Consider the following 24,554-nt stretch of genomic DNA (forward strand, 5'->3'; position numbering starts at 1 on the left):
TGTTTTTTATTTAATGTGAGGTACACCGATACAATTTAGTTCGAAATATAACATCATTCAAACGACTTATTTTGCAGGAATAAATTCGATTAATCCAACTTTCGACTACTTTTTCCAATAAATTATGTCGTATGTCATAAATAGCATTATCATCATATTGACTTCTAAAGCCTGAAGAGACTTTAGTTTATTGCTTAAGATCAATAACTTTAAATAACCCCACAAGAAGTAGTCTAATGGTGTTAAATTACAACTTCTTGGAGGCCATTCAAAGTCACAATTTCTTAAAATAATCGAAATAACGAACATTTTCTCGCAATAATTCGGTGGTTTCATGTGCTGTGTGGCACGTAGTCTAGTCATATCATCCCTATCGTAAAACTCGATATAAAACGATGTTTATATTGATTTTTATCAGGCAGCTGCCTTGTTACTTTGATCAATAATCCCCGCCAAATTTCGTGAAGATAACACTGATCTATAGTTGTTTTGTTGTGGTAAATATACGATCGATTTTGGATATATTTGAACCCACAGTTCATAGAACTATTAATGCTTTTGAAAGGTTTGAAGTCGATTACACTACAAAAATCAGAATTCAAAAACAAAATGTCGATAACACATATGTATTTTATTTCAAAAACACACCTTTTATGTGATTTTCTTTCATCATTTTCCAGGTGGTAATATCTTTTTGTGGACCAGCAGTAATCTATCAGCATATGACGATACCATTATTCTATCACTGTTATAGCATTGACAGACGGCAGCGTTAAACCAGATTAATTGCATTTTTCGGGATTAATTCAGGAGTTACCACAGCTAACTCCGTTGCTGAAACCAAAAATAACTCTCAAAATTTTAGGGAGTTTGTGAGATTTTCGTTGGCAACATTGTTAAAAATGGCCAATTTTCATCAGCATTTTCAGCTGTTTATCAAATTCTCAATATAATATCAATAAAACTTCTATGTTATGATGCAGTTTTAAAAATAATGTGTTGATATGCTTTTGTAATAAAAAATGGTTTGGTAAAAATTGGTCGGCTAACAACCGTAATGTTTATCTTCTATCAATTTTCATTGAAAATATTATAAAAAGGACAATGAGCTGTTTATGAGAGTTTCAAACTCGCATAGCTGCCATCTGTCACCTACAAATTTGGATCTGATTAAGTGCGCAGTTAATCCGGATTAACGCTGCCGTCTGTCAAGGCTATTAGATCATAGTTAAATTATTCTCTCTGTTCCTTACTATAATTACCATAAATATTCGAAAATTTATGCAGAGGTTTCCGCTTCAAATTTGTTTGTAAAGTCTGATCGACATATTTTGCACAATTTCTTTATAAATTGGTGCTTTATTATTACCTAGGAAATTTTCGCCTATCAACACAAAACTTTTCCACGATTAACTTTCCAGAACAGTCAAACCTGTAATGAAATCTGTATCATTCATTAACTGCTGTATCATATTTTACACTTTTTAGCTTTTAGCCTACAAATTTCTCTAAAACAATATCCTTCCACGTTCAGCGCTTTGATAAATTGTTTTATTATTCCTAACTTAATCACGCTTAAAATCACAAAGTTCATTTTGAGAAAATATTGTTGGTGTAGATGTTCCACTCCATTTGGAGTCATCGTTGTTTCTGAGTAGTCTAAGCGAATTACTTTTGAAACAAAAACTTGTAGATATCAAAATATTTGAATTTTAGAAAAACTTTAGAAATTTCCCCACAATTTTTTGCATATTTTCGTTAAGGAGCCTGAGAATAAGGATCAAGTGGCGCACTAAATTTTTATAACTAAAAAGCCGATATTTATGAAAATATTAAATATGCAATTGCCTTAAAAATAAGAGCACAAACAATATTTTTATGAACGAGGCCGCAATCTGGACACTTGAAGGTATCAAACTTTGTTAAGATATCCCGGGAAACAAAAAAAAGTATTTTTTTATAATTTTTTACATACAAAAGTTTTGCATACGTTTTGTTTGACTCAATTTTGATCAGTAATTAGCGCTAGTATTAAACCTGTTTTGAGCATTTTTGGACCCCTAGTTGAAATCAGTGCTGGTAATGAAGAACTTTAATAAACAACAAAGACATTTTTCACAATGCTAGTGCAAATATTTTTTCATTCACTTTGCACTATTATGTTTATGAATCTTATTTTGTGGTCCTTACATACATACATATGTAAGTTTTCCACTTTGATGTATGTGAATATATTAGTGTGAAATTTGTATTATTCACTTCGGGTGTTAACGACTGTTCACCGTCTATTGTTATTGTGAACGCATACGTACTTACATTCGACGAATAAAAGCCACTGAAAAACCTCCTTACTTTTAATTTTAATTACGTATACGACTAGGTGCCTTTTGACAAATGCACCCGGCAACCAAAGTCGCTCGACGTCACCTTGCTCTTTTTCCCCAGTTTTTGTTGTTATAAAGATAAAAAGCATCACACACAAGTAAGTATAATGATGAGCTTATTGAATTTTTAAACAAAACAGTAGAAATTTTAATCTCACATCAGCTAATGCAATATTTTAGTAGTTTTGCCTTGGCAGAAATACACTCGAAGCTTTGCTATTAGCGTGGAGGGACAGTCGCAAATAGAAGTAACATTTTGTTGCTTATTGAACCAATATTAATTAGCAATTGCTCGACCTCAACCTTAATATTACTTAATAATAAAACCTAATAAAAATTGTTTATACATATATAATCTTTATATATTTTCGATAGATTTTATGCATTAATATCTTAGTTAATCATTTGTAAAAATTACGATACATCACCGAATTTGGATACTTTTAAACGCGGGCTTCAGGAAATTCAGGAAACAAACGGTAGGAAATGATATACAAAGCAAAGTACTCAACTAATACAGTGGTGAATAAACTGTTTTTTTTAACAAATAAAAATTACAATTAATCATATAATAAAAAAGTATATATAATCATATAGAGCTCAATTTTTATAATAAATTTATAACCTTTTGGATTAGATTCTGCTATGAATATTCATATAATGTATGAACCATCTAGAAACAGTAAACTTTGTTTTTATTTTTTTGGCAACACCCTGCATTTACGTCTTATGTTTATATCATGATACAACTATGTTATTTACTCACGTGTAGTGGAGTTCTCTGACATTCTAACACATGTTATTTGTTTTGATTATACCGGGTAATGTTTTCTTTTTAAAAAGTTGAAATAAGTGTAATAAAACGGAAAATATAATGGGGTCCAATAAGCTGGAGTATGCTTCTTCTTTGGGTGGACATGTGAGTTTGCCTACGCATGTACAAACATTTCGCTATGCCGCTAATGTTGTGAGCGAAATGCGGCAACTTATTGATGAAGTCCGCAATCCTGTCAGTCGCAAATTAGTCTTCCAAACTTTGCCCAAACACATGCGCCGACGGGCTATGTCCCATCATCCAAAACGTTTGCCACGCAAGTATCGCGCAGCACATCGTTCTCAAATGGCTAAAGCTGGCAAACCACAGCAGACAAAGCGACCGTCGCGCAAATTTCGACGACGTCCCGGCAATCTATTACGGGATTACTTGAGACGTCAACGTAAAAATATTTGGCTAGAAACACATATTTGGCATGCAAAACGTTTTCACATGGTTGAACGTTGGGGTTACAAGTTACCACAGTCGAGCTGTGATAAAACATATAGGGCATGTTATCGTGCTTCAGCCGAACACTGTTTATTGCAGGATATGTCATTCTATGCATGCATAGAATTGAAGGGAAAGTTAGCAGATTTACGTATAGGTTTTGCGAGATTAAGCAGCACTTGTTGTGGGTTTAGTATCGCTGCTAAGACATATCTCACTGGACGAAGAGAAGGCAGTATCGACTTATTTAGAGATGGTAAATATCCGGAATATGCGCTGGGGCGATTTTCTTTTATGTGGCAACCAATAAGTAACAATGAAACAAAAGATGAGGAAATTTCACGCACCTTATGGCTTTGGGTGCATCCAAGTGCTTATCCAGCGGTAGTGGAGGAACTAATAAAAGTTTTCGAAGTGACTTCGTTAAATAGCATTAAAGTGCCTATAGAAACAGATGAAACAAAGCATTCTGCTCCCGAGCTGCCAAAGGATAATAAATGTAACTTTATTATAATTGAGTATATATTTTTATTTTTAATGACATACAATTATGTTCGCAGCATCCAAACAAATAAAACCCAAAGAATTGCGGCGTTTACAATTCATGACGAAAACTTTAGCCTTTGAGCATATCAAACGCTATGGTAATGTGAAAACCGGCGTAAAAATCAACGAATTAAAAGATACTATGAATCGCTTCCGTCTCACTGGTCATCTGGCACAAAGTGTACTACAACACACATTCAAGCCTAAGAACTTGAAAGATAGCACCGCCTCCACTTGGCTACATACGTTATTTGAACAAAATCCAGATTTTAAAAGTATACATGAAAATCAACTGGATTTTTGGCGGAACTGCAGTGATGTGGGCTCATCTGGCGAATTACTTTCTAACATGATATTGGCGCTTAATATTGAAGATCCTCGTTTGAACCGCCCAAAGAAACGTACGAAAGCGCAACCCAAACAGCCTTCAAGCGACAGCAATTCAGATTTTCTGTTTAATATGCCTGATAACTTAGCGCAAAGCATTTTATGGGATACAAAAATACGCGATGGACTATGCAAGAGCATGATAACCCCCAGTGAATATAGCAAACTACGCGGCAAACATGCTGTGGTGCCAGGTGTGCGTTGTCAATTCGAAGAGGACATGCAAGCAGTTCCCGTAATACTTATTCAACGTCCAGGTTCACAACGTCCGCAATATAAACGTTTAGGATACGGCTGTGGTTGGGACGTAATAATACCCGCTGGTTATGGCATGCCTATTTGGTTGTCATTAATTATGTGGGGCGCTAAACCCGGTGGTCTGCGTGAATTCGAATCAATCGCACGAGAAATGGGCACAGAGGAGTACTTGCCCGACACCATTGCTGGTATGTGCAGTTTCTTTTTTATAATTTCTTCTCATATATTAATTAAGTATCTTCATAAAATATATGTAGGTCGCGTGCTGGCGAACACGCGTCATCAGGAATTACGTACCAAATATTTCCGCAAACCGCCAAATAGACGTCAAAACTACCAAAAATTGGCAATTATTAGTCCCTTCCGTGCGCCATTTTCCGAACTAGTACGCGATTGGAGCAGCAGTGCTTCTGCACAGGGTAACGCATTAACTCAAACCTTTCACATACTCCGTGATCGCGCGCTATTACAGCAATTACTGCTACATATACAAGGAAAGTGTAAAACATTTCCCAGTGAAATACCCGAAAATTCTCTAATACAATTACACTTTCGTATGAAATCGCGCGGTAATTTAGAGGACTATTCGCTGATTTGTTTGCCGACACGTGGCGATTTCAAACGTAATCTCAAACAAATTAAGAAATCAAATCATGAGCCCGTCTTCAGCGAACCACTGTTGCCGGATTTGGCTGAACGCGAACGCAAACAGCTGCGCCAAGCTCATAAAAAGCTCTTAAAACGTTTACGCGCGCGACGTGTGCGAGAAAAACGAAAGCTACAGGTGTGTTTGTTTGTATATCTACCTAAATTTGTAATTTAATTATATTATTATTTATTTGCACACAGGAAACAAGCACTACTCGCGTATATATCAGAGCCGCCAATACAGCAACGCTTGTAGCAGCGCAATTAGAGCGCATGTGCAAGCTGTGGCTGCCGGAGGATTTTGCTACGCTTTATACTGTGCGCAAACAATGCCAGCGTGAAGTATTCGGCTATGCAACGACAGCGCATTTCAGTTATACCGAAGCGACAGTCTGCGCCGTGGGCTATGTAACGCCGGCTGGCTTGCAACAATTGCTCACATTATGTCGGCAGTGTAATGTGCGCCAGCCAATGTGTCTTATGCGCAGTCCCAAAAGTCGCCACTATCGTTTTGCTTGCTTTAAGCTACATTTGGATGTATAAATATAGAATTTAGTCTGTATTTGTGGTATTTTATATATTGCATTTCTGTATTTTATTAATTATTTACTTCAATTTAATTATTCTTAGTTTTCATAGTGTTTTTTTTTCTAACCTCTTTTTCGCTTCACATTTAGCTACTTCTAATAGTAATTATATAATATATATTGTAATAATATAGTTCAGTCACGCTACGTTATACGTTAAAGGTATAAGTTTCAGTTTAACAACTAGTAACAGCAGAAATTACCGTCTACATTTGACTACTTCTAAAAAACAATTAAATAAAATGTATTGCGCCAAATGTAAAAACGTGCAAAAATTAGTAAATGTTTTTGTTTTTTAAGTTTTCTTTAAAGCGTGCCTGTAAAAATACACGCCGAATTCGTTTGGAAAATTATTAATTCATTCATTGCTTTGAATAAACTATTTGCGAAAAAATGTATTTTTGAGTTGTTTGAGTTGCTGCTTTGTTGTATACCTTAAATTAAAGTTTTCACGTTTTTAGTTATTAGTTTCATGTTTATGAGTTTACGAGTTGCAGTTTTGTTGCATTAATAAAAATGTGTTTTTGTTTGTGCCTCATACTCATCATCAACATTATCATCACATAAATCTTCAAAGAAAATCACAGATTTGCTACTATGATATTAGACAGCATTGAGCTGTGGCATTTCCGCTAACATCCACCGTTGAAGTATCACTTTTTCTACTGTCACCACTCTGCAAATACATATGAAGATAAAAGTGATGTACTCAAAATGAACAACAAACGAAACTAATGATACAACATTAAGTAGGACTATGAACAAAAAAGATTACAAATAATGCTTGAAGGTACAAAAACAAAATGCTTATATGAAAACAGGAAAGAAATATAAAATTTTTTATGCATTTCAATTTATATTTACTTTTATACAATAGTAATTGAATTCTTTATTTTAACGCTTTCTGATCGACAAAATCGGTTTGATTTTCATAAGCATAATCAAAGCATTTCAAAAAATAACGATATGGTCGTGCGATAAAATAATAATGTGACTAATAATTATTTCAAAATATTCTATGTTCATATGTTGAAACTAAAAAACATAATTCTACGCTATGGGAATTGGGGAATGCATGAAACTAAAATGTTATATGCTTCATCACTATATTTTAATTCCCACACTATTTGAACGTTTTCGGCTGTGAGAAGGGAGGCTGTAAAGTAGAACTTAAGGAACAATAAGACTTTCAAACAAATTTGATTTAAGTTTTCCTGTCGAGTAACTTCATCAGTAAAAGAAACAAACTGCTGTGAACCAGACCGTGACCAACTACCTGCTGTTTATGTTAAAAATCTTATTTTATTTATGTAAAACACAAAACACATTTTAACTGGATTTTTCAACTGAGGAGTCTCTATAGTCGAATTTTAGATACAGTACACTCTATCTAAAAAACACAAAAAAAAATATTTTTAACTGCTACCCCTGTCAAGCAACCTCAACACTAAAAACTTGCCAACCAGATCGTCGGCAACTACCTACAACAACAAGTACTTTGGAAGTTATATAATACATTTGATTTATTCCTACAATTCAATAGCTACTATCAAATATTTAATAAAAACTGAAGAAAAATTCACACGATTGTTACATTATCGATACATATTCGATTAAATAACCGATCAATGGCTCTCAACTCAGCATCAAACTATTTAGTTTTCTAATTGTTTAAATTTCGTAAGTTTCAAATTAAACCTTCAGCTGTCAGTTACAAATGACACGTGGAATAAACAATAAATACACTTAACAATCATGGCAAAAACAGAATTTTTGTGTTTTTATTTTATCTATGTTTTTGCGTTTTAATTTTTCAATCAATCAATTTATATTTTGGTTTAGTTGGTAAAATCTTTATTGACAGACAAAAAGAATAATATATTAATGTTCAATTCGTAATTTTGTTTACAATCAAAAAAGGAACTTAATATATTTTACTTTTTAAACAATTCATTAATTTATTGTAGTTGCGTTCATTAAATAGTGTACTTTCGTTGTAATTAATGTAACTCAAATATTGCAAACAAATTAAAATTGTAGGTGCTTAACAGATTATTGCGATAAGTCCTTGCTTTCTGACTTAAGTAACCGTTTTGAATTTTTTTTTTTTTTTTTTTGAAATTTTGGCAAAAGTGTCACATACTCGTACGATATTTTTTTCTGCTAATCTGGCTTCTAAGCAACGTTTTATGTATTAGTTCTTCTTTACATAAGTCTGTACATATAATGTTTTAGCCAAATTATTATTTCTTTTTTGTATTTCGGTTTTAGCGCTAAAAATATAGATTTTTAAGTTTATGAGTAATACGTACGCGCTTAACTATGCACACTAATTATATGTATGTTCATTTTGTTTACTAGTATATTGTATTTTAATTATTTTGTATTTTAATTTACCCAAGAGGCCAGTACATCCTAAAATTAGATAATAAAAAATATTTAGAATATTATTTGGTTTATTAAAAATATATAGTTTTATGCGTATAAAATTTGCATTACCCGCACATCATCCATTTCGTCATCCGATGAGGAATGTGATAGCCCATTGTATGTCTTAAATGTAACTTTCTTCATAAATGTCTTTAATAAACTAGCGCTTAATTGACCAAACTTGTATGGTACAACAGGATCGAAGTCACCATGTGCCTGAAAAACCTACAAATATAAACAATAGAACATATGTTAGTTAATCAATAAAACATATGTTAAGTAAATTTATTTCACTAGTACTCACTGGTATTTCGTCGGAGTTGGTTTTTATGCCTGGAAATTGCTTGTGCAATGGTAACCAACAGGATAGCGCTACAACACCAGCCAGCGGTTGATTGTATGTTAGCGCTGTGTACAATGCTAATGCACCACCCTGTGAGAAACCACCCAGCACAATACGATTCGATGCTATACCTTTGGTGACTTCGTCATCAATCATACTTTTTATATTTTGAGCAGCACTTTTGATGCCCTCCTCATCTTCGGGACCCGATATATCGAGCGTACGTAAATCAAACCAAGAAGGCATACGAAAGCCGGCATTCAGTGACACCGGCATTGTGGGTGCTGTTGGACAGATTACTTTCATGCTGGGCGGACGTATTGTCGCCAACGCTGAACTCCATCCATGGCTGCAGGTATGCAAGGAAAAGGAAAACAAAAACAGAAATAAAATAGTTGTTGATGGAAAAAGCATTTAATTTGTGATTACAAATTAAATCAATTTAATGTTCATGCATACCGTATATATACATATATTCTTAATTAATTTAGTATTACATCAATATATTTAGACCGCACAGAGAAAACCTGGCCAAGGGTGATTGTAGCGAATTCTTGCATATATGTATATGCAATATTTCAGCGCGATATCTAAAAAAACTGAGGACTAGCGCTCGTATAAACAGTCAACTCAGCCTGATCATTTAAGTATATATACATATATACACATTACCTCCGACGTCTCCTTCTGGGTGTTACAAGCTATATATGTAAATATACCCTGTTCAGGGTCGAAAATTATGGTGTGTTCCGCTAACTCCAAGCAAATTTAGTGCAGTATTCTTGATACGAATTTGTAACTAAAAATTAAGAAAACTGCAAAATATAGTGTATTATGAAATTTGCAGTTACTAATTACAAATTCATTGAATTATTAATGACACGTGCTGGGCCTTGCCTTAAATTAATAATGAACCAGACAACGCATGAACTTTGATTTAATAAAGCGCACTGATAAGATCACTTAGTAGGCAATTTACAATACTTTTTGTTTTTGTTTAATGCTTACATAAAAATATAGTGACTATGCGATTTACGGAATAATAAAAAATTATAAGCAGTTTTTTAGGTATACAGGGTCAATATATTTCATACATTTACTAACTCATATTTCTAAACAAAAACAAAAAGAACTTGCCGCTTTACGTAACAACTATAAAAAGTTTAATCCATCGGTCTGTAATTAATACACTGTACGTGTACATTAGGGTGTCCGTTAATTTCCAATGTTTATTTTATATTTTGACACATAAAAATCATTGGGACCTCTTTGAAGAGCGGAAAACTTTGTATTAGCATATAATTGTTTCGAAGTAGACGTTTCAGAGCGTTTGTAAACAGAAAAATTAATTTGGTAAATAACCCTAATATAAATGCATACACACAAAAGCAAAATTTATAAGTAACATTTTGTTTCATCGTTATTTACATACCCAGTGTCACCTAAGCCGTGCATGAAGATGAGCTGTAAGGTCCGAAACGTATAGACACATTGAAAAATAGTTAGATAATGTCACATATATAAATACATATACATATAAGAATTTTCACAACTATGCAATTGACTTACGGTTGACGTATGTTTGGCGGTTGCCTCAATTATCACTGGCGCAATCGACATGCTGTTGCTTTCGTTTAACCACAATAATAGCCAACTAACAGTTCATACAAGTAAAAGTGTGATTAGCAAATATCCTGACACTAACAAACACAATTGTTTTCCCTCCACACGTCGTCGTTTGTACACCTCAATATTGTGTCCTACACGTGTGTTGTGCGTTGTGTTTCTTTTACGACAAATCAATTGTTTAAAGTTGATATTGTTTGCTGTAGCCACATACACACTGCTTGACGTTAAGAGTTATGTATAAGAATTGTATATGTTCATATGTACATGCATTCAGGTACAATTCAATTCAATTAAGATTGATGCACTCAGAAATTGTGCAAAACAATACCAAGCTCAGCGTTTAAAGTGACGGGATGGTTTGGGAGCGACGTGTCTGCACCTTTAATACATTATATGTAATCAATTTATAATTTGTTATTGTATATGTGTGCCTGACCTACCGCTGATTTGGCTAAACAAACTTTTGATAGCAGAATTTCCAATGATTGTTGTTGTTATTGTTGACCCGTACCAACTGCAATGGATAAAAATTCAAATATGCATATAATTAAAATGTTATGGCACAATATAATAAACAGTGCATAAATGTACAGGTTATTGATTTTACTTCTGGGGGCGTCAAAGAGCGCACTAATTTAGCCACTAACAGATCCACGTAAACTAGTAATGTTCTGTCGACAACAATGTAATTATATTTTATATTTCTTAATAAACATTATATTTTATATTTATCTAGTGCAATATGCACAAATTTATTTTACCAATTCTTATTAGTTTTTCCTGCTATAGCACCCAAATACTTGCTCTTACGACAATAGCAATGGCTCGAAAACTTCCCAACAACAGCGCAGGCAAATCCACAATGTTGCCAACACTTTATTTCAATTTCTGCAAAACTATTTTGACAAGTTGTTGACAGCGCGACATAGTTATACATATATACATACTTTTGTAATCTGCACAATGTTAAAAGCGTAGAGCTGCCATTAGTTACATTAAATTTATGAGCAAACGATTTTATGCTAAAATTATAAAATGTTATAATTTTTTATAAGAAATTGAGAAAAATTTAAATGTCAATTACAGTGATATCAAATGTGCAATATATAATATTAATTAAAAATATATTATACGTTTTCACACATTAATGTGTGTTTACTCCGGCACCGACAACAGATTATTACTGAGCGCTCGGAAATCCAGCTGATACCTTTATAGGGTTATTTCTTGATGAGAATTTTACCACAACCACTATATCTGTTTCTCTATACCCTGAACAGGTAATATTATAGAGCTCTTGGTATTTGACTAATTTAATTAACCGTGAATAATATTTCGGCTTGCAGTATTCGGATAATTTTAAGTCGTCCACCAGATAACGTTTATCATTCGTTCTCTGTCTATGATAAACGTTCTCTGTCTATGATAAACGTTCTCTGGTACTACTATTCGAATAGTATTAATCGGTTAAGATTCATACGAACGGTTACAAACCGGTTATTCTAATAATCGGTTTTCAGTTTATTGACAGGATATCCAAATAATTGTTACTTTATAGGTTTTTCATATTAATCACTATTATAGATAATAAGGGCATTATTGGTATCAATGATCTCAATCAAATAAAACCATAAACTCTAAATTTTTTTTTCATATGTTTCAATTTTTCCAGCAGTTTTCTTTTAGAATATCACTTCCGCTGGTAACTCTCTTGACAGGAAATAGAAAGTTATGTACATACATACAAATATCGTACAAAAAAATTATAAATAAATAACATAATATTAGTAAAAAATTAAATAAAATAAAATATTTAATTTTTATGGTATTATATGAAAAAGCGTACAAATTAAAAACAATTCAAATATTCCACACTTTCAAAAAAAGCTTTGCTTTACCGATGAAAACAAAATTTTTAATTGAAAAGCTAACGAGTATTGAGTGATGTTCATCAGCAGCAAAAAGCTCTCGAAAACACATTTTGACTTTGCTTTAAGTTGTTTTGCAACTTTTTGTATGAAAATAGTTGTGAAAAGAGCGCCGTTCGAACGTCTCCTAGCAAACCAAACCAACTTGCTATTTTTAAGCAAAAAATCAAAAAGCGAATCTCTGAAAATGCCGATACCAACAACAAAGTTAAACAATGACGTAGAAATGCCTATTATTGGATTTGGCACTTGGCGCGTAAGTGATGTTATAAATATTATGTAAAGAATGTATATTAATGTTTGAAAATTTGTCAAAAACATTTTTTTGCGTTTTCACAACAGAGCCCATGCAAATGTGCATATGTTTGCTGTTTGTGCAAGCATGACACTGCTTCGGAGCTTTTGCATGTGACATTGAATTGCAATAGCCTGTTGCAAGGAAAAAGCTTCAAGCCAATTTTCAATGTCATTGTTTTTATTTTACTTTTAAAGTTTTCGTTAATGTATGTACATACATTTGTTTAGATGCCAGCGAGTGATGTGACTCGTTTGGTGAAAGAGGCCATCGATGTCGGCTACCGGCACATTGACTGCGCCGACATTTATGGCAATCAAAAGGAGGTTGGCTTGGCAATTGAAGAGAAAATCAAAGAGGGTGTAGTGGCGCGGTAAACTTAGATAAATATCATGATATTTTTTTAGTTTTTTGACTATTGTGATATTTTTCATCATTAGTAAGGATCTATTCATCACTGGCAAGTTGTGGAACACAAAACACGATCCCAAATTAGTGGGTGCGGCATGCCAGAATGCTTTGAATTTATTAAAAATAACTTACTTCGATAATTACCTTATACATTGGCCCACCGGATTTGCGGATAGCGACGAAAACTATCCAAAAGACAAAGATGGTAACACTATATTCTCCGACATAGATTATGTGGATACTTGGTGCGCAATGGAAACTTTAGTAGACCAAGGTTTGTGCAGATCGATTGGGGTGTCCAATTTCAATATTGAACAACTACAACGAGTCCTGGATGTGGCGCGTATAAAGCCCGCCAATTTGCAAGTGGAATGTCACCCATATCTAAATCAAAACAAATTAATGGATTTCTGCAGTAAATACAATATTGTAATAACAGCATATAGTCCCTTAGGCTCGCCACACTCACCCTACGACAAGCCAGGCACACATAAACTTTTGCAACATCCGTTAATTGTGGAGTTAGCGCAAAAATATCAGCGGGCACCAGCACTCATATTGCTCCGGTATCAGGTACAACGTGGTAATGCAGCAATAACGATGTCCACAAAGCGTGAACATATGGCCGATAATCTCGATGTGTGTAACTTCAAACTAACGGATGCAGAAATGTTCGAAATTAACGCTCTAAATTTTAATGGACGTTACAATCTGATGCAAAAGTAAGACAATATACATTTTTCAATGCGTATAATACTTTGTTTTTTTTTTTTACAGTGCCAAAGGACATCCGCATCACCCATTTGAGAACGAAAAAAATTAGTGCTGCTGGTATGCGAGAAAAACTTGAAAATATATATACATATACATATAGCTGTGAATTTTTAGAAATATACATACATACATATGTAGCTGTGAATTATTAGAAATGTTTGTATAGTTTTATTGAGATTATTTAATAAAATTTATGTAGAATAATTATAACGGCGGAATTAATCCCTTAGTGTTGTTGTCGTGTTATATTAAAGACAGCCTAAAAGCATGCTAAATCAAATAACCAGTTCAGTTATATTAAAAATCATAAAAACTGCGAAGTCTTTTTATAATTAAGAAATACCTGTAAAATTGTTAATACTACTATTATAAAGAGGAAATATTTATTTCATTGTTTGTTTATTCTAACTGAATAGACACCGAAACTACTTGACGGATTTGCAAAATGCTTTCGCCGTTAGGATCTTTACAAAAAAGAACTAAGAAATTCCTTACATAGCCTGCGCATCGAATACTATTGATTTCAAAACAAAATAATGCACTACGACTTTGCAGAACATTATATATAGAATATATATAAATTATTATGGTGACGAGAAAAGTTGAAATCCGGTTGACTGTCCCTCTGTCCGTCCGCCCATCCGTCCGTGCAAGCTGTAACTTGAGTAAAAAATTGAGATATCTCGATGAAACTTGGTACGTGGGTTCCTTAGTACAAAAAAATTTCACGTACGTAGGTGGTCGTAATTGGACAACTGTCACGCCCACAAATCGCCATTAGCCGAAAACATATAAAGTACGAAACCTAAGCTATAAATTAAGATATAAAACTGGAATTTAGTACAGAGGATTTTTTTTTTTGAAAAAGTCGGCATGATCCCCCGCCCTCTAAAAAGTTTAATGTACACATCTCCTAAACTACTTAAGCTACAACAACCAAATTTGCTGAGTACAAATCCTATAAGAACTTCTACCGACCGTATGAAAATGGATGAAATTAAAGAATAACCCCGGAACCTCCCCATATAACGATACTGTTAAAAACTTCTAAAAGTGCAATAAATCATTAACCCAATGCGCCAGAAACATTAAATTTTACCACTGAGGTGTTATGGAGAGCTTTATGGAAGCTGGTGTGAAAATTGGACGATGGGCGTGGCACCGCCCACTTTTTGTTGAAATCCCATAACTCGGAACCCGAACAGTAGTATTAATCCTAATCAAAATTAATTACTTTATACTCAAGACTGATTCATATAACTTTTTTAAATTTTCCGAATCGGACAAACCATTCGAAAGATATCACGATTTAGGCGTCATCGGACTAAGGAAGAGGAGTCAATGACATTCAATAAAGTGCAGCGTGGCTGACACGTCCAGTTATATACATATACTCGTATTATACCGAGGATACCGATGTTTCCAACTGTACTACCTATCCCATTTAAATGGCTTTTATTGTCGGTAAATATATCTCGTTAACTATTAACAAGTCAGCTAAAGTGAGAAGGCAAAACATCCCCTCCACAGCGTTGTGCGCTGGGTTTGGTACCCGCCACGTAAAAAACGCCCCCCAAGAAAGGGAACAAAAAGCCTCGGACTGATGCCCAGAGCATACTAAAATTATGGAGTGCATACTAGAATACTAGAGCATACTAAACTTATAGAGTGAACACTTCTCCAGCCTGCTGAATGGCAGTGAAAGTATAACATCAGAAGAAGGTGAACCCCATTCACCAATCGATGACGACGGAGCAGATGTACCATCGCCCGACCATGAAGAAGTTCGAATAGCAATTACCCTTACATATGAAGAACAACAAAGCGACGGGAGCCGATGGAAGGTTAGCCGAGATATTCAAACACGGAGGCGAAGAACTGACAAGAAGCATGCATCAGCTTCTTTGTAAAATATGGTCGGACGAAAGCATGCTTAACGATTGGAATTTAAGTGTGCTCTGTCCAATCCACAAAAAAAGAGACCCCACAATTTGCGCCAACTACCGTGGGATAAGTCTCCTAAACATCGCATATGAGGTTCTATCGAGCGTATTCTGTGAAAGATTAAGGCCCACCGTCAACAAACTGATTGGACCTTATCAGTGTGACTTTAGACTTCGAAAAACAACAGCCGACCAGATATTCACCATTCGCCAAATCTTGGAAAAACCCGTGGGAAGAGAATCGACACACTCCACCTCTTCGTCGATTTCAAAGCTGTTTTTGACTGCACGAAAATGAGCTACTTTTATGCCGCGATGTCTGAATTCGGTATCCCCGCAAAACTAACACGGCTGTGTAAACAGACGTTGAGCAATACCAAAAGGACCGTCAGGATCGGAAAGGACCTCTCCGAACCGTTCGATACCAAACGAGGTTTCAGACAAGGCGACTCCCTATTGTGCGATTTCTTCAGTCTGCTGCTGGAAAAAATAATTCGAGCTGCAGAACTTAATCAAGCAGGTACAATCTTTTATAAGAGTGTACAGCTGCTGGCGTATGCCGATGATATTGATATCATCTGCTTCAACACCCGCGTCGTTAGTTCTGCTTTCTCCAGACTGAATAAGGAAGCAAAGCAAATGGGTCTGGAAGTGAACGAGGGCAAGACGATATATCTCCGTGTCACTGTTGACGGTCATAACTTCGAAGTTGTAGATAATTTCATCTATCTTGGAACCAGCATTAATAGCAACAATAATGTCAGCCTTGAAATCCAACATAGAAGACCTCTTGCCAACAGGTGCTACTTTGGACTGAGTAGACAATTGAGAAGTAAAGTCCTCTCTCGACGAACAAAAACCAAACTCTATAAGTCACTCATTATTCCCGTCCTGCTATATGGTGCAGAGGCATGAACGATAACAACATCTGATGAGTCGACGTTACGAGTTTATGGTCCCTTGCGCATAGGCCACGGCGAGAGAGATATACGACGACATTGACATAGTTCAGCGAATTAAGAGACAGCGATGCGCTGACTAGGTCATGGCGTCCGAATGGACGAAAAAACTCCAGCTCTGAAAGTATTCAACGCAGTACCTACCCGCTGTGGAGAGCAGAGGAAAAAAGAAGACCTCCGCTCCGTTGGAAAGAGTGGAGGTGGAGAAGGACCTGGCTTCGCTTGGAATTTCCAATTGGCGCCACGTTGCGAGAAGAAGAAACGACTGGCACGCTGTTATTGAAAGAAGAGGAAGAAGGTCAAATATTCGCCCAATTTTATCTATTTTAAGCACAAAGATGCACTGTTATGAGTATAACACGCTCTCTTATTTTCGTGTGTTAACTCATATATTGGCCGATATATGCGGTACAAAGTCACCTGGAAGTTCGAAAGTCGCTTTCCCATTATTTCGAAGATAACTATGAATGCAATTCCGTAAAAAGATGTTTTTGTAGCGGCAGGAAACATGCCTGAAGTAATTTGGAGAAATGCTACCAAATTGACAGTTCTTGTTCGGATAAATATTTAGGTCTATAAGATATCTTACACATATTGTCAGATATAACACTTTTGAATTATGAAATATAGAAAAAACATCAAACAAAAATATTGTTCATAAAAAAATTCTCCTCAATAAAATTTTGGCAGGCAGAAAAACTAGCACTTTACAGCTTCTCAATTGGGCATCAACACCAGACAGTCACAGTTCTTTCAAAACTCCACAACTAGATCGCTGGTGAAATGTACGCACCCTGCGCAAAAGTCTGTCTGCTGGATGATCGCGATGCTAAAACAAAGCTTGCCCGTACGGTAAAATTCTACAATGGTGTTAAAGTACCCATTGTAGGACTCGGTACTGCAGACGTAAGTGGAAATACAATCACTAAAGCGATTAGTTAGAATTGAAATAAATAGTTGAAAACTATGTGTATATATGTAAATAAATATAAATATGTAAATTTTTGATATATCTCCGCTAGTTAGAAGCGCACATTGCAACGCGTTGTGTAAAGGACGCCATCGATGCTGGCATACGGCATATAGACTGTGCGCCGATCTTTTGCAATCAAGAGGAGGTGGGACAGGCAATAAAGGAGAAAATCGATGAGGGTCTCATAAAAAGGTAGTGTCGTGTTTATATTAAATATATATGTACATATACATATGTAATATACACATGCTAATTTTTATATTCTTGCAACATGTTGCTACAGATTATTATAGATTTGTTCACCTAACGGTTGTATATATCACCTAAAACTAAGCGAGTTAGAAATAGGATTATAGATATACATACATATAAATAATTAGGTTGACGAGATGAGTTGAAATCCGAGTGACTCTCTGTCCGTCCGTTCGTCCGTGCAAGCTGTAACTTGAGCAAATATTATGATAACCGGATGAAACTTGGTACACATAATCCTGGTCAAAAAGTAAGGACGAGAAGGTCACGTGTGGTTTAAAATCTTTACAAAAATGGGCGTGGCCCCTCCACTTTATAGGTTTAATGTACATATGTAGATACACTAAACAAATCTCCTAAACCAATAAAGATGTGCTACCCAAACTTGCGCAGGCCTAATATTTTCAACCTTTCTTACGATAGTGCAACGGTTTTATTAAAAACTACTAAAAGTGCAATAAATCAATAACTAAATGCGTCATAGATATCAAAATTTTAAATCCAAGATGGCACAAGAGACCTTTAATGGAGCTGGTGTCAAAATTGGATGGGTATGGTATCGCCTACATTTGGGTAAAATCTTATAACTCGAGACCTTCTCGACCGATGTCAACCAAATTCGGTACATAACATTCTTCTGATACTCCTACGTTACAGTCAACACAAGAGACCTTTAAAGGAGCTGGTGTCAAAATTGGAGGATGGGTATGATATCGCCTACATTTGGGTAAAATCTTATAACTCGAGACCTTCTCGACCGATGTCAACCAAATTCGGTACATAACATTCTTCTGATATTCCTACGTTACAGTCCGAAAATGGAAAAATTGTACCACAACCACGTCTACTTCCCACATAATCCAAGTTTAATGCCCATATGAAACCTTCACATTCCAAAATACAAATAAAGCGCCAATTAATATGACGGGCTAAAATTTTTCCGGAATAGTGTCTCTGTAGCTTATGACTGAAATTCGGAGAGAATCTTTTACTGATAATGTATGTCTTAATGTCAAAAATGGGAATCCGGTGAACACTTCCCTTACACCCCATATCTTAATATAAAGGTTTTCGAACTTCCGGGTGACTTTATGCCGCATATATCGCCTAATATACATATGAGTTATCCCCAACTGTCATTGTTAAAAATAAACTGTTTTAATATAAAATTTTGTCACAATCTGAATAAATTTCCCGGACTCTGATTCTTGAAAGTAGCAAGAGTGCAAAATATTTGGTTACAACCGAACTTAGCCCTTCCTTACTTATTTAACGATTATTATTTTATAGAGAGAATCTTTATATATCCAGTAAACTTTGGGATTCTCGACATGGGCCAAAATGGGTGCGCCGCTCATTAGAAGAAACCCTAAAACAATTACAACTTGATTATCTCGATAATTATGTCATGCACACACCTATGGGTTTCAAAGATGGGTTTGAAAATTACCCGCGCAATAATAGAGGTGAAATCTTATTTTCGGACATCGATTATGTAGACACCTGGCGAGCAATGGAGACTTTGGTTGACGATGGTCTTGTACGTTCGATTGGTTTAGCCAATTTTAATGCGGAACAAATCGAACGCATACTGGATGTGGCACGTATACCGCCAGCAAATCTACAAGTGGAATGTCATCCGTATTTGACCCAGAAGAAATTAATGGATTTATGCTGTAAGCATAATATCGTTTTTATGGTTAGTAATCCCACCGGTCCAAGAAAGAAAAATGCCAATATCTTACCACTTAAGAGTAATCCGAAAGTTTTGTGTTTGGCAAAAAAATATGGTAAAAGCGCAGTCGAGATATTAATCCGTTATCAGCTGCAACGTGGCAACGTTGTAATGCTCAGAACAACTCAAAAAGATCACATGATACAAAACGTAATGATTGAAAGTTTTAAACTATGCCGGAAGGATGTGGAAATACTTGACTTGATGAATTGCAACTTCCGAAATAAAACACTTGCTTAGTAAGTATGATAACGCTAATGTTTTAAGAAATATGAGTAAATTGAATATTTTCTACCAGGAAAATTTGTAAAAAAAAAATTATATAAACGAAAATTAAATTATAAAAATTATGAAAATTGTTAGTCTTAAAATAATATATATCATAACATTTTTCTCAATTTTTTCAGCGCCTCTGGACATCCACATCATCCTTTCGAAAATGATTGCATTTGAACTTTCACTCAAACTTCGAAAATATTTAGGAAATATCAACTACCGCTTTTGGACAAATATGATTGAAGTATTTTTAAACATTGAATAATAAACAAACTTGAGAGAAAAAACTCAAAAATCAATCATAAACTTAAAAATTTTCGGTTTTTCAAAATTTAATTTTTTGTATTTACATAAAATTTAAACTAAATCGACTTGCACAATAAAATGTTAATATTTACAACAAATTAACTAAAAAATAATTCATGGCATATTTTCTAAATTAAGAATGAAAAAAATTAACCACAATTCATTAAAATTAGTAAGTAAAATTCCTTTTCGGCAATATTCTGGAGAATATCGCATATTCCACTTTACAGGATTTGGGTGAGTGTTGCATGCCTGTCAAACAGCTGATTTTAAACATTTTGTACATTTTGTTAAATAATTTTAGCAATCCACCGCAGAACGACAATGACACAGAAATCAATGCAAAAAAGTTACTAATTCCGAAGACGCTTGAAGCAACAAGTGGCATAAGTGATAGGTTAACATATAAGGACAATCTGTCAGAAAATGTCAGCAAATCTCCACCAGCATTAAAAAATTTAACAAATACCGCTTTACTAGAAAGCTCTTCCATTGCAACAACAACTTCGAAACCACCAGTTGAATGTGCTGAAAAAAAACTTGAAAAGAAAACTGAAAAACCCAAATGTTTAAGGCCAGTTCCGCGTGTAAAGTTGGTTGACGAACCACCGGATGACTGCAATGTACGAAAAGCGGAAATACCAATCGTTAAACTGCGTGATGGTCATGTAATGCCCATGTTTGGACTTGGTACTTGGGGTGTAAGTTATATGATTATTTACTAAAATTTGCAATATAATAAATAGTGGCCATTACATACTTTTCAATTAATCCATTGTATATCAAGGCGGCGAGCATTAAAGCCGAAAGGGCAGTTAAGCATGCCTTGAAAGTGGGTTACCGCATGATTGATTGTGCGCATGTTTACGAAAATGAAGAAGCTGTTGGTAAAGCAATAAATAGATCGATTGAAAAGTGTATTGTTAAACGGTAATTTTCCAGAACATACATATAATTGGTATATATTTTTCCAAAATGTTGCAACAGAAAAATTATTTACAGCGAGGAACTATTTGTAATAAGCAAATTGTGGAATACCTTTCATGAGCCGCATTTAGTAATGACTGGCTGCCGGCAATCTTTGTGTGATTTAAAATTATCGTATCTTAACCTATATCTCATACACTGGCCCATGGGTTACAGAGCTGGAGATGATCTGATACCCTATGATGCGTGTGGTCGCGTGATTGGTTCACGTGTAGATTATATTGAAACATGGAGAGCAATGGAGGAGTTAGTTGAGCGGCGCTTAACACGTTCTATAGGTCTTTCTAATTTCAATAAGAATCAAATTGAGCGTATTTGGAAAATTGCTAAAATAAAACCAGTTGTCAATCAGGTTGAATGTCATCCATATTTAAACCAAAAACGTTTGAAGGCATATTTAAAGAAGAAGGGAGTTGTACTTGTTGCGTACAGTCCGTTGGGAGCGCCAGCTAGACCCTGGGTAAAGAAGGATGAACCAAAGGTATTGGATGATAATCTGGTAAGATTAATTGCAAAAATAACTCGCTTAATTTACATACATACATACATATATATCAGTATTTTTACCTTTGGTGAATTTTAACTAAAAATGACTTTTATAGATTAAGACAATAGCTTTTAATACAGGACGCACACCGGCGCAAGTTTGTATTCGTTATCAAATACAGCGCGGTAATCCCGTCATACCGAAATCAGTGACACCAAGTCGCATTGAGAGCAATTTTGATGTGGCAAATTTTGAATTGTCTGATCAAGAAATGAAAATATTAGACAAGTTAGATAGAAAACTGCGTTTCGTGACCCTATCACAGTAAAGCTCATCATTTGGTGTAAAATTGTATAAACTGAGTTATTTTTATATATTACAGGTTATCAAATCATCCACACTATCCATTTAATGACGACTTTTAATATCATTTTCAACAACAACTAATTATTTCAAAATTACTTAATACTACAAGGAATATTTATGAAATTCTTAATAAGCTATTCAATGGGTACAACATTTTATTTCAATGTCATAAAGTACATTCAGGAGTGAAAAAATATTAATTAAATAGTACGAAGCATTATTACATTTAATAAAAATACAATTTCGTAAAAATAAACATTCACCGCTTTTTCAATTGTTTTCCAGTGAAAGATGTCAATTGCTTTAAAGCAGTGTTGTATTTCTTATCGATAAACCAAATAATTGTAAAACAAAACAATCTTCATAGATGAAGACTAATTTCTTAAAGCATAATTATATGTTTTTTAAGTCATAGCGCTATTTAATTTCTAAATATAATTTATAAAACGGAATTTATTTGTTTTAACAGTAGTAACTCTTTTAAGGACTTCGTAGTATTCGTTCCATCGGTTAACCATTGTCAAATTTTTGTTCGTACAGTAAGTACGAACAACACTCGTTGCTAACAACTGGCGAGTAGCTGTTGAGATTTTTAAAATTGTCAAATAGTGAGAATTTGAGTTCGGATTTTACAATATTTTAGTTAAATAAAATTTCTAGAGCATACAACTTCTGAATACAATTTACAATATTTAGCCAGTATGTTAAATGAAGAATTGTTCACAGAGCCATGCCTGGAACGTCATTTTTCAGGGCATTGCTCTAGCATAACTCAGGTCCGGTTTAGTCCTTGTGGCCAACGTTTGAGCACTAGCTCTTTAGACCTTTCCGTAATTTTATGGGATTTAAAGCAAGCTGCTCGCTGCATACGCTTTAGTGCCCATTCCGGTGCTGTTTATAGTGTGTGTTGGTCTCCTAAATCTAATTTAGTAGCATCGGCAAGCAAGGATCGTACAGTGAAAATTTGGGAGCCGAAGATACGTGGAGTGTCTGGGGAATTTTTAGCACATAGCAAAGCTGTTCGAAGTGTAGATTTTGATCCTAGTGGAACTATGGTAGGAACTTACCGAAATGAAAATTAATTTTTATGATTTTACTAATAAATTTATGTAGCTCATCACTGCTTCGGATGATAAAACTCTGAAGTTATGGAAAGTAGCACAACGAAAATTCTTAACTTCATTCACCGGGCATAATAATTGGGTTCGTGCTGCTAAGTTCAGTCCTAATGGTCAATTAATAGCATCTTGTGGCGATGATAAATCGCTAAGAATATTCGACGTCACGTCAGGGGAATGTGTGCGGACTTTCACCGAAGAACGTGGCATGGGTCGACAAATAGCCTGGCATCCAGACGGGAATTTAGTAGCTGTTGCGTTAAGCTGCAATCGTGTCAAAATATTTGACATTGCAGAGGGTGAATTAATTCAATTATATCAAGTACATTCGGCGCCAGTTAATGATTTGGCATTCCATCCTAATGGAAACTTTTTGCTAACTGGAGGTGATGACGACACTATACGACTATTAGATTTACTTGAAGGTCGACCCATTTATACACTGACAGGTCACACTGATAAAGTTTGTGCTGTCGCATTTTCACCGGACGGACAACATTTCGCTTCGGCGGGAGAAGATCGGCAGGTGAGAATTTAAGTGTTTGCTTTATTTTTGAATAATTAATATGTCAATTTGTTATAGTTACTCGTTTGGAAATCAAATTTACATACATTTGATCCGAATAGTTTCCGAAGCAAGCAAGCTTCCTTCCAGAAAGAAAACAGCCTTAGCAGTCATGCTGCCGCACCGCATAATTCGGTTGTAGATACAGATTCAAAAATTTGTGATGACAGTATATTAATTGATCCACGTCATTCAGTAGCATATAAGATGCGTGATGAAAATTTCCAGGTTCTTGATAGTCAGTACACCACCGCCAAACAACAATCAGTAAGCAGCTTTACTAAATCATTCCAACAACAACACGAAACCTTAGACAAGTTAAAAACAGACGCAAATACTGATAGCATCAGTTACAACAGCAGCAGCAGCACCTCATTACTACACATGCCAAACAATACAACAAATAGTTGCAACATGGACAGCAACGAAGGGCACGGCGCATCTAGCAAATACTTTTAATTTCGAGATATTTATCGTTCGTATTTTTTAAGTTTGATATTCATCTGCTGCTATTTTTGACCTATGACAAAGAAACACTTTCATACACACCATGGAGTAATTGATTCTTTATGATTTTTCAGTAACTACTTTTTATTATTATTATTTATTTAATTTAATTGTCACTCCGGGTTTGCTCCGCATTATACCCTTAGCACGTATAATATTTAACCAATTTTTCAATAAAATATCTTTAATAAAATAA

General features: G+C 34.8%; 6 protein-coding genes across 11 annotated transcripts; 5 read left to right on the forward strand and 1 right to left on the reverse strand.

Annotated features, from left to right (window-relative positions):
* Window positions 1–3,153: 3,153 nt before the first annotated feature.
* LOC120776726 (ribonucleases P/MRP protein subunit POP1) lies at window positions 3,154–6,447 on the forward strand. The gene is made up of 4 exons (XM_040107641.1): window positions 3,154–4,147; window positions 4,209–5,027; window positions 5,097–5,623; window positions 5,689–6,447. The coding sequence occupies exons 1-4, from the start codon at window positions 3,259–3,261 to the stop codon at window positions 6,028–6,030; spliced, it is 2,577 nt and encodes an 858-aa protein (XP_039963575.1). The 5' UTR covers window positions 3,154–3,258; the 3' UTR covers window positions 6,031–6,447.
* A 91-nt stretch (window positions 6,448–6,538) lies between these two features.
* LOC120776727 (acyl-protein thioesterase 1) lies at window positions 6,539–11,357 on the reverse strand. 5 transcript variants are annotated; one of them, XM_040107644.1, is made up of 9 exons: window positions 11,238–11,357; window positions 11,084–11,147; window positions 10,917–10,990; window positions 10,417–10,855; window positions 10,280–10,311; window positions 8,809–9,196; window positions 8,574–8,729; window positions 8,472–8,489; window positions 6,539–6,750 (listed from the first exon to the last, which is right to left on the reverse strand). In XM_040107644.1, exons 4-9 carry the CDS (start codon window positions 10,465–10,467, stop codon window positions 6,670–6,672), a joined length of 726 nt encoding a protein of 241 aa, XP_039963578.1. In that variant the 5' UTR covers window positions 10,468–10,855; window positions 10,917–10,990; window positions 11,084–11,147; window positions 11,238–11,357; the 3' UTR covers window positions 6,539–6,669. The 5 variants fall into 5 exon arrangements, with proteins under 5 accessions (XP_039963578.1, XP_039963581.1, XP_039963579.1 ...); XM_040107647.1 differs by having other exon boundaries at window positions 10,913–10,990; XM_040107645.1 differs by having other exon boundaries at window positions 11,068–11,147.
* Window positions 11,358–12,420: 1,063 nt separating this feature from the next.
* Window positions 12,421–14,088, forward strand: LOC120777252 (aldo-keto reductase family 1 member B1-like). Its single transcript, XM_040108448.1, has 4 exons — window positions 12,421–12,660; window positions 12,930–13,072; window positions 13,140–13,832; window positions 13,888–14,088. Exons 1-4 carry the CDS (start codon window positions 12,421–12,423, stop codon window positions 13,931–13,933), a joined length of 1,122 nt encoding a protein of 373 aa, XP_039964382.1. The 3' UTR covers window positions 13,934–14,088.
* Window positions 14,089–17,422: 3,334 nt separating this feature from the next.
* On the forward strand, window positions 17,423–20,291 carry LOC120778066 (1,5-anhydro-D-fructose reductase-like). The gene is made up of 4 exons (XM_040109751.1): window positions 17,423–17,692; window positions 17,809–17,951; window positions 19,302–19,985; window positions 20,154–20,291. Exons 1-4 carry the CDS (start codon window positions 17,570–17,572, stop codon window positions 20,197–20,199), a joined length of 996 nt encoding a protein of 331 aa, XP_039965685.1. The 5' UTR covers window positions 17,423–17,569; the 3' UTR covers window positions 20,200–20,291.
* A 176-nt stretch (window positions 20,292–20,467) lies between these two features.
* LOC120777794 (aldo-keto reductase family 1 member B1-like) lies at window positions 20,468–22,346 on the forward strand. Of its 2 annotated transcripts, none has more exons than XM_040109325.1 (6): window positions 20,468–20,565; window positions 20,633–21,029; window positions 21,116–21,258; window positions 21,331–21,814; window positions 21,918–22,126; window positions 22,185–22,346. In XM_040109325.1, the coding sequence occupies exons 1-6, from the start codon at window positions 20,468–20,470 to the stop codon at window positions 22,225–22,227; spliced, it is 1,374 nt and encodes a 457-aa protein (XP_039965259.1). In that variant the 3' UTR covers window positions 22,228–22,346. The 2 variants fall into 2 exon arrangements, with proteins under 2 accessions (XP_039965259.1, XP_039965260.1); XM_040109326.1 differs by having other exon boundaries at window positions 21,331–21,796.
* A 401-nt stretch (window positions 22,347–22,747) lies between these two features.
* Window positions 22,748–24,554, forward strand: LOC120777827 (POC1 centriolar protein homolog). The gene is made up of 3 exons (XM_040109364.1): window positions 22,748–23,223; window positions 23,282–23,812; window positions 23,870–24,554. The coding sequence occupies exons 1-3, from the start codon at window positions 22,870–22,872 to the stop codon at window positions 24,308–24,310; spliced, it is 1,326 nt and encodes a 441-aa protein (XP_039965298.1). The 5' UTR covers window positions 22,748–22,869; the 3' UTR covers window positions 24,311–24,554.

Source organism: Bactrocera tryoni, chromosome 5 (assembly GCF_016617805.1).
Source record: "Bactrocera tryoni isolate S06 chromosome 5, CSIRO_BtryS06_freeze2, whole genome shotgun sequence".
In the NCBI taxonomy this organism is placed as follows: Eukaryota; Metazoa; Arthropoda; class Insecta; order Diptera; family Tephritidae; genus Bactrocera; species Bactrocera tryoni.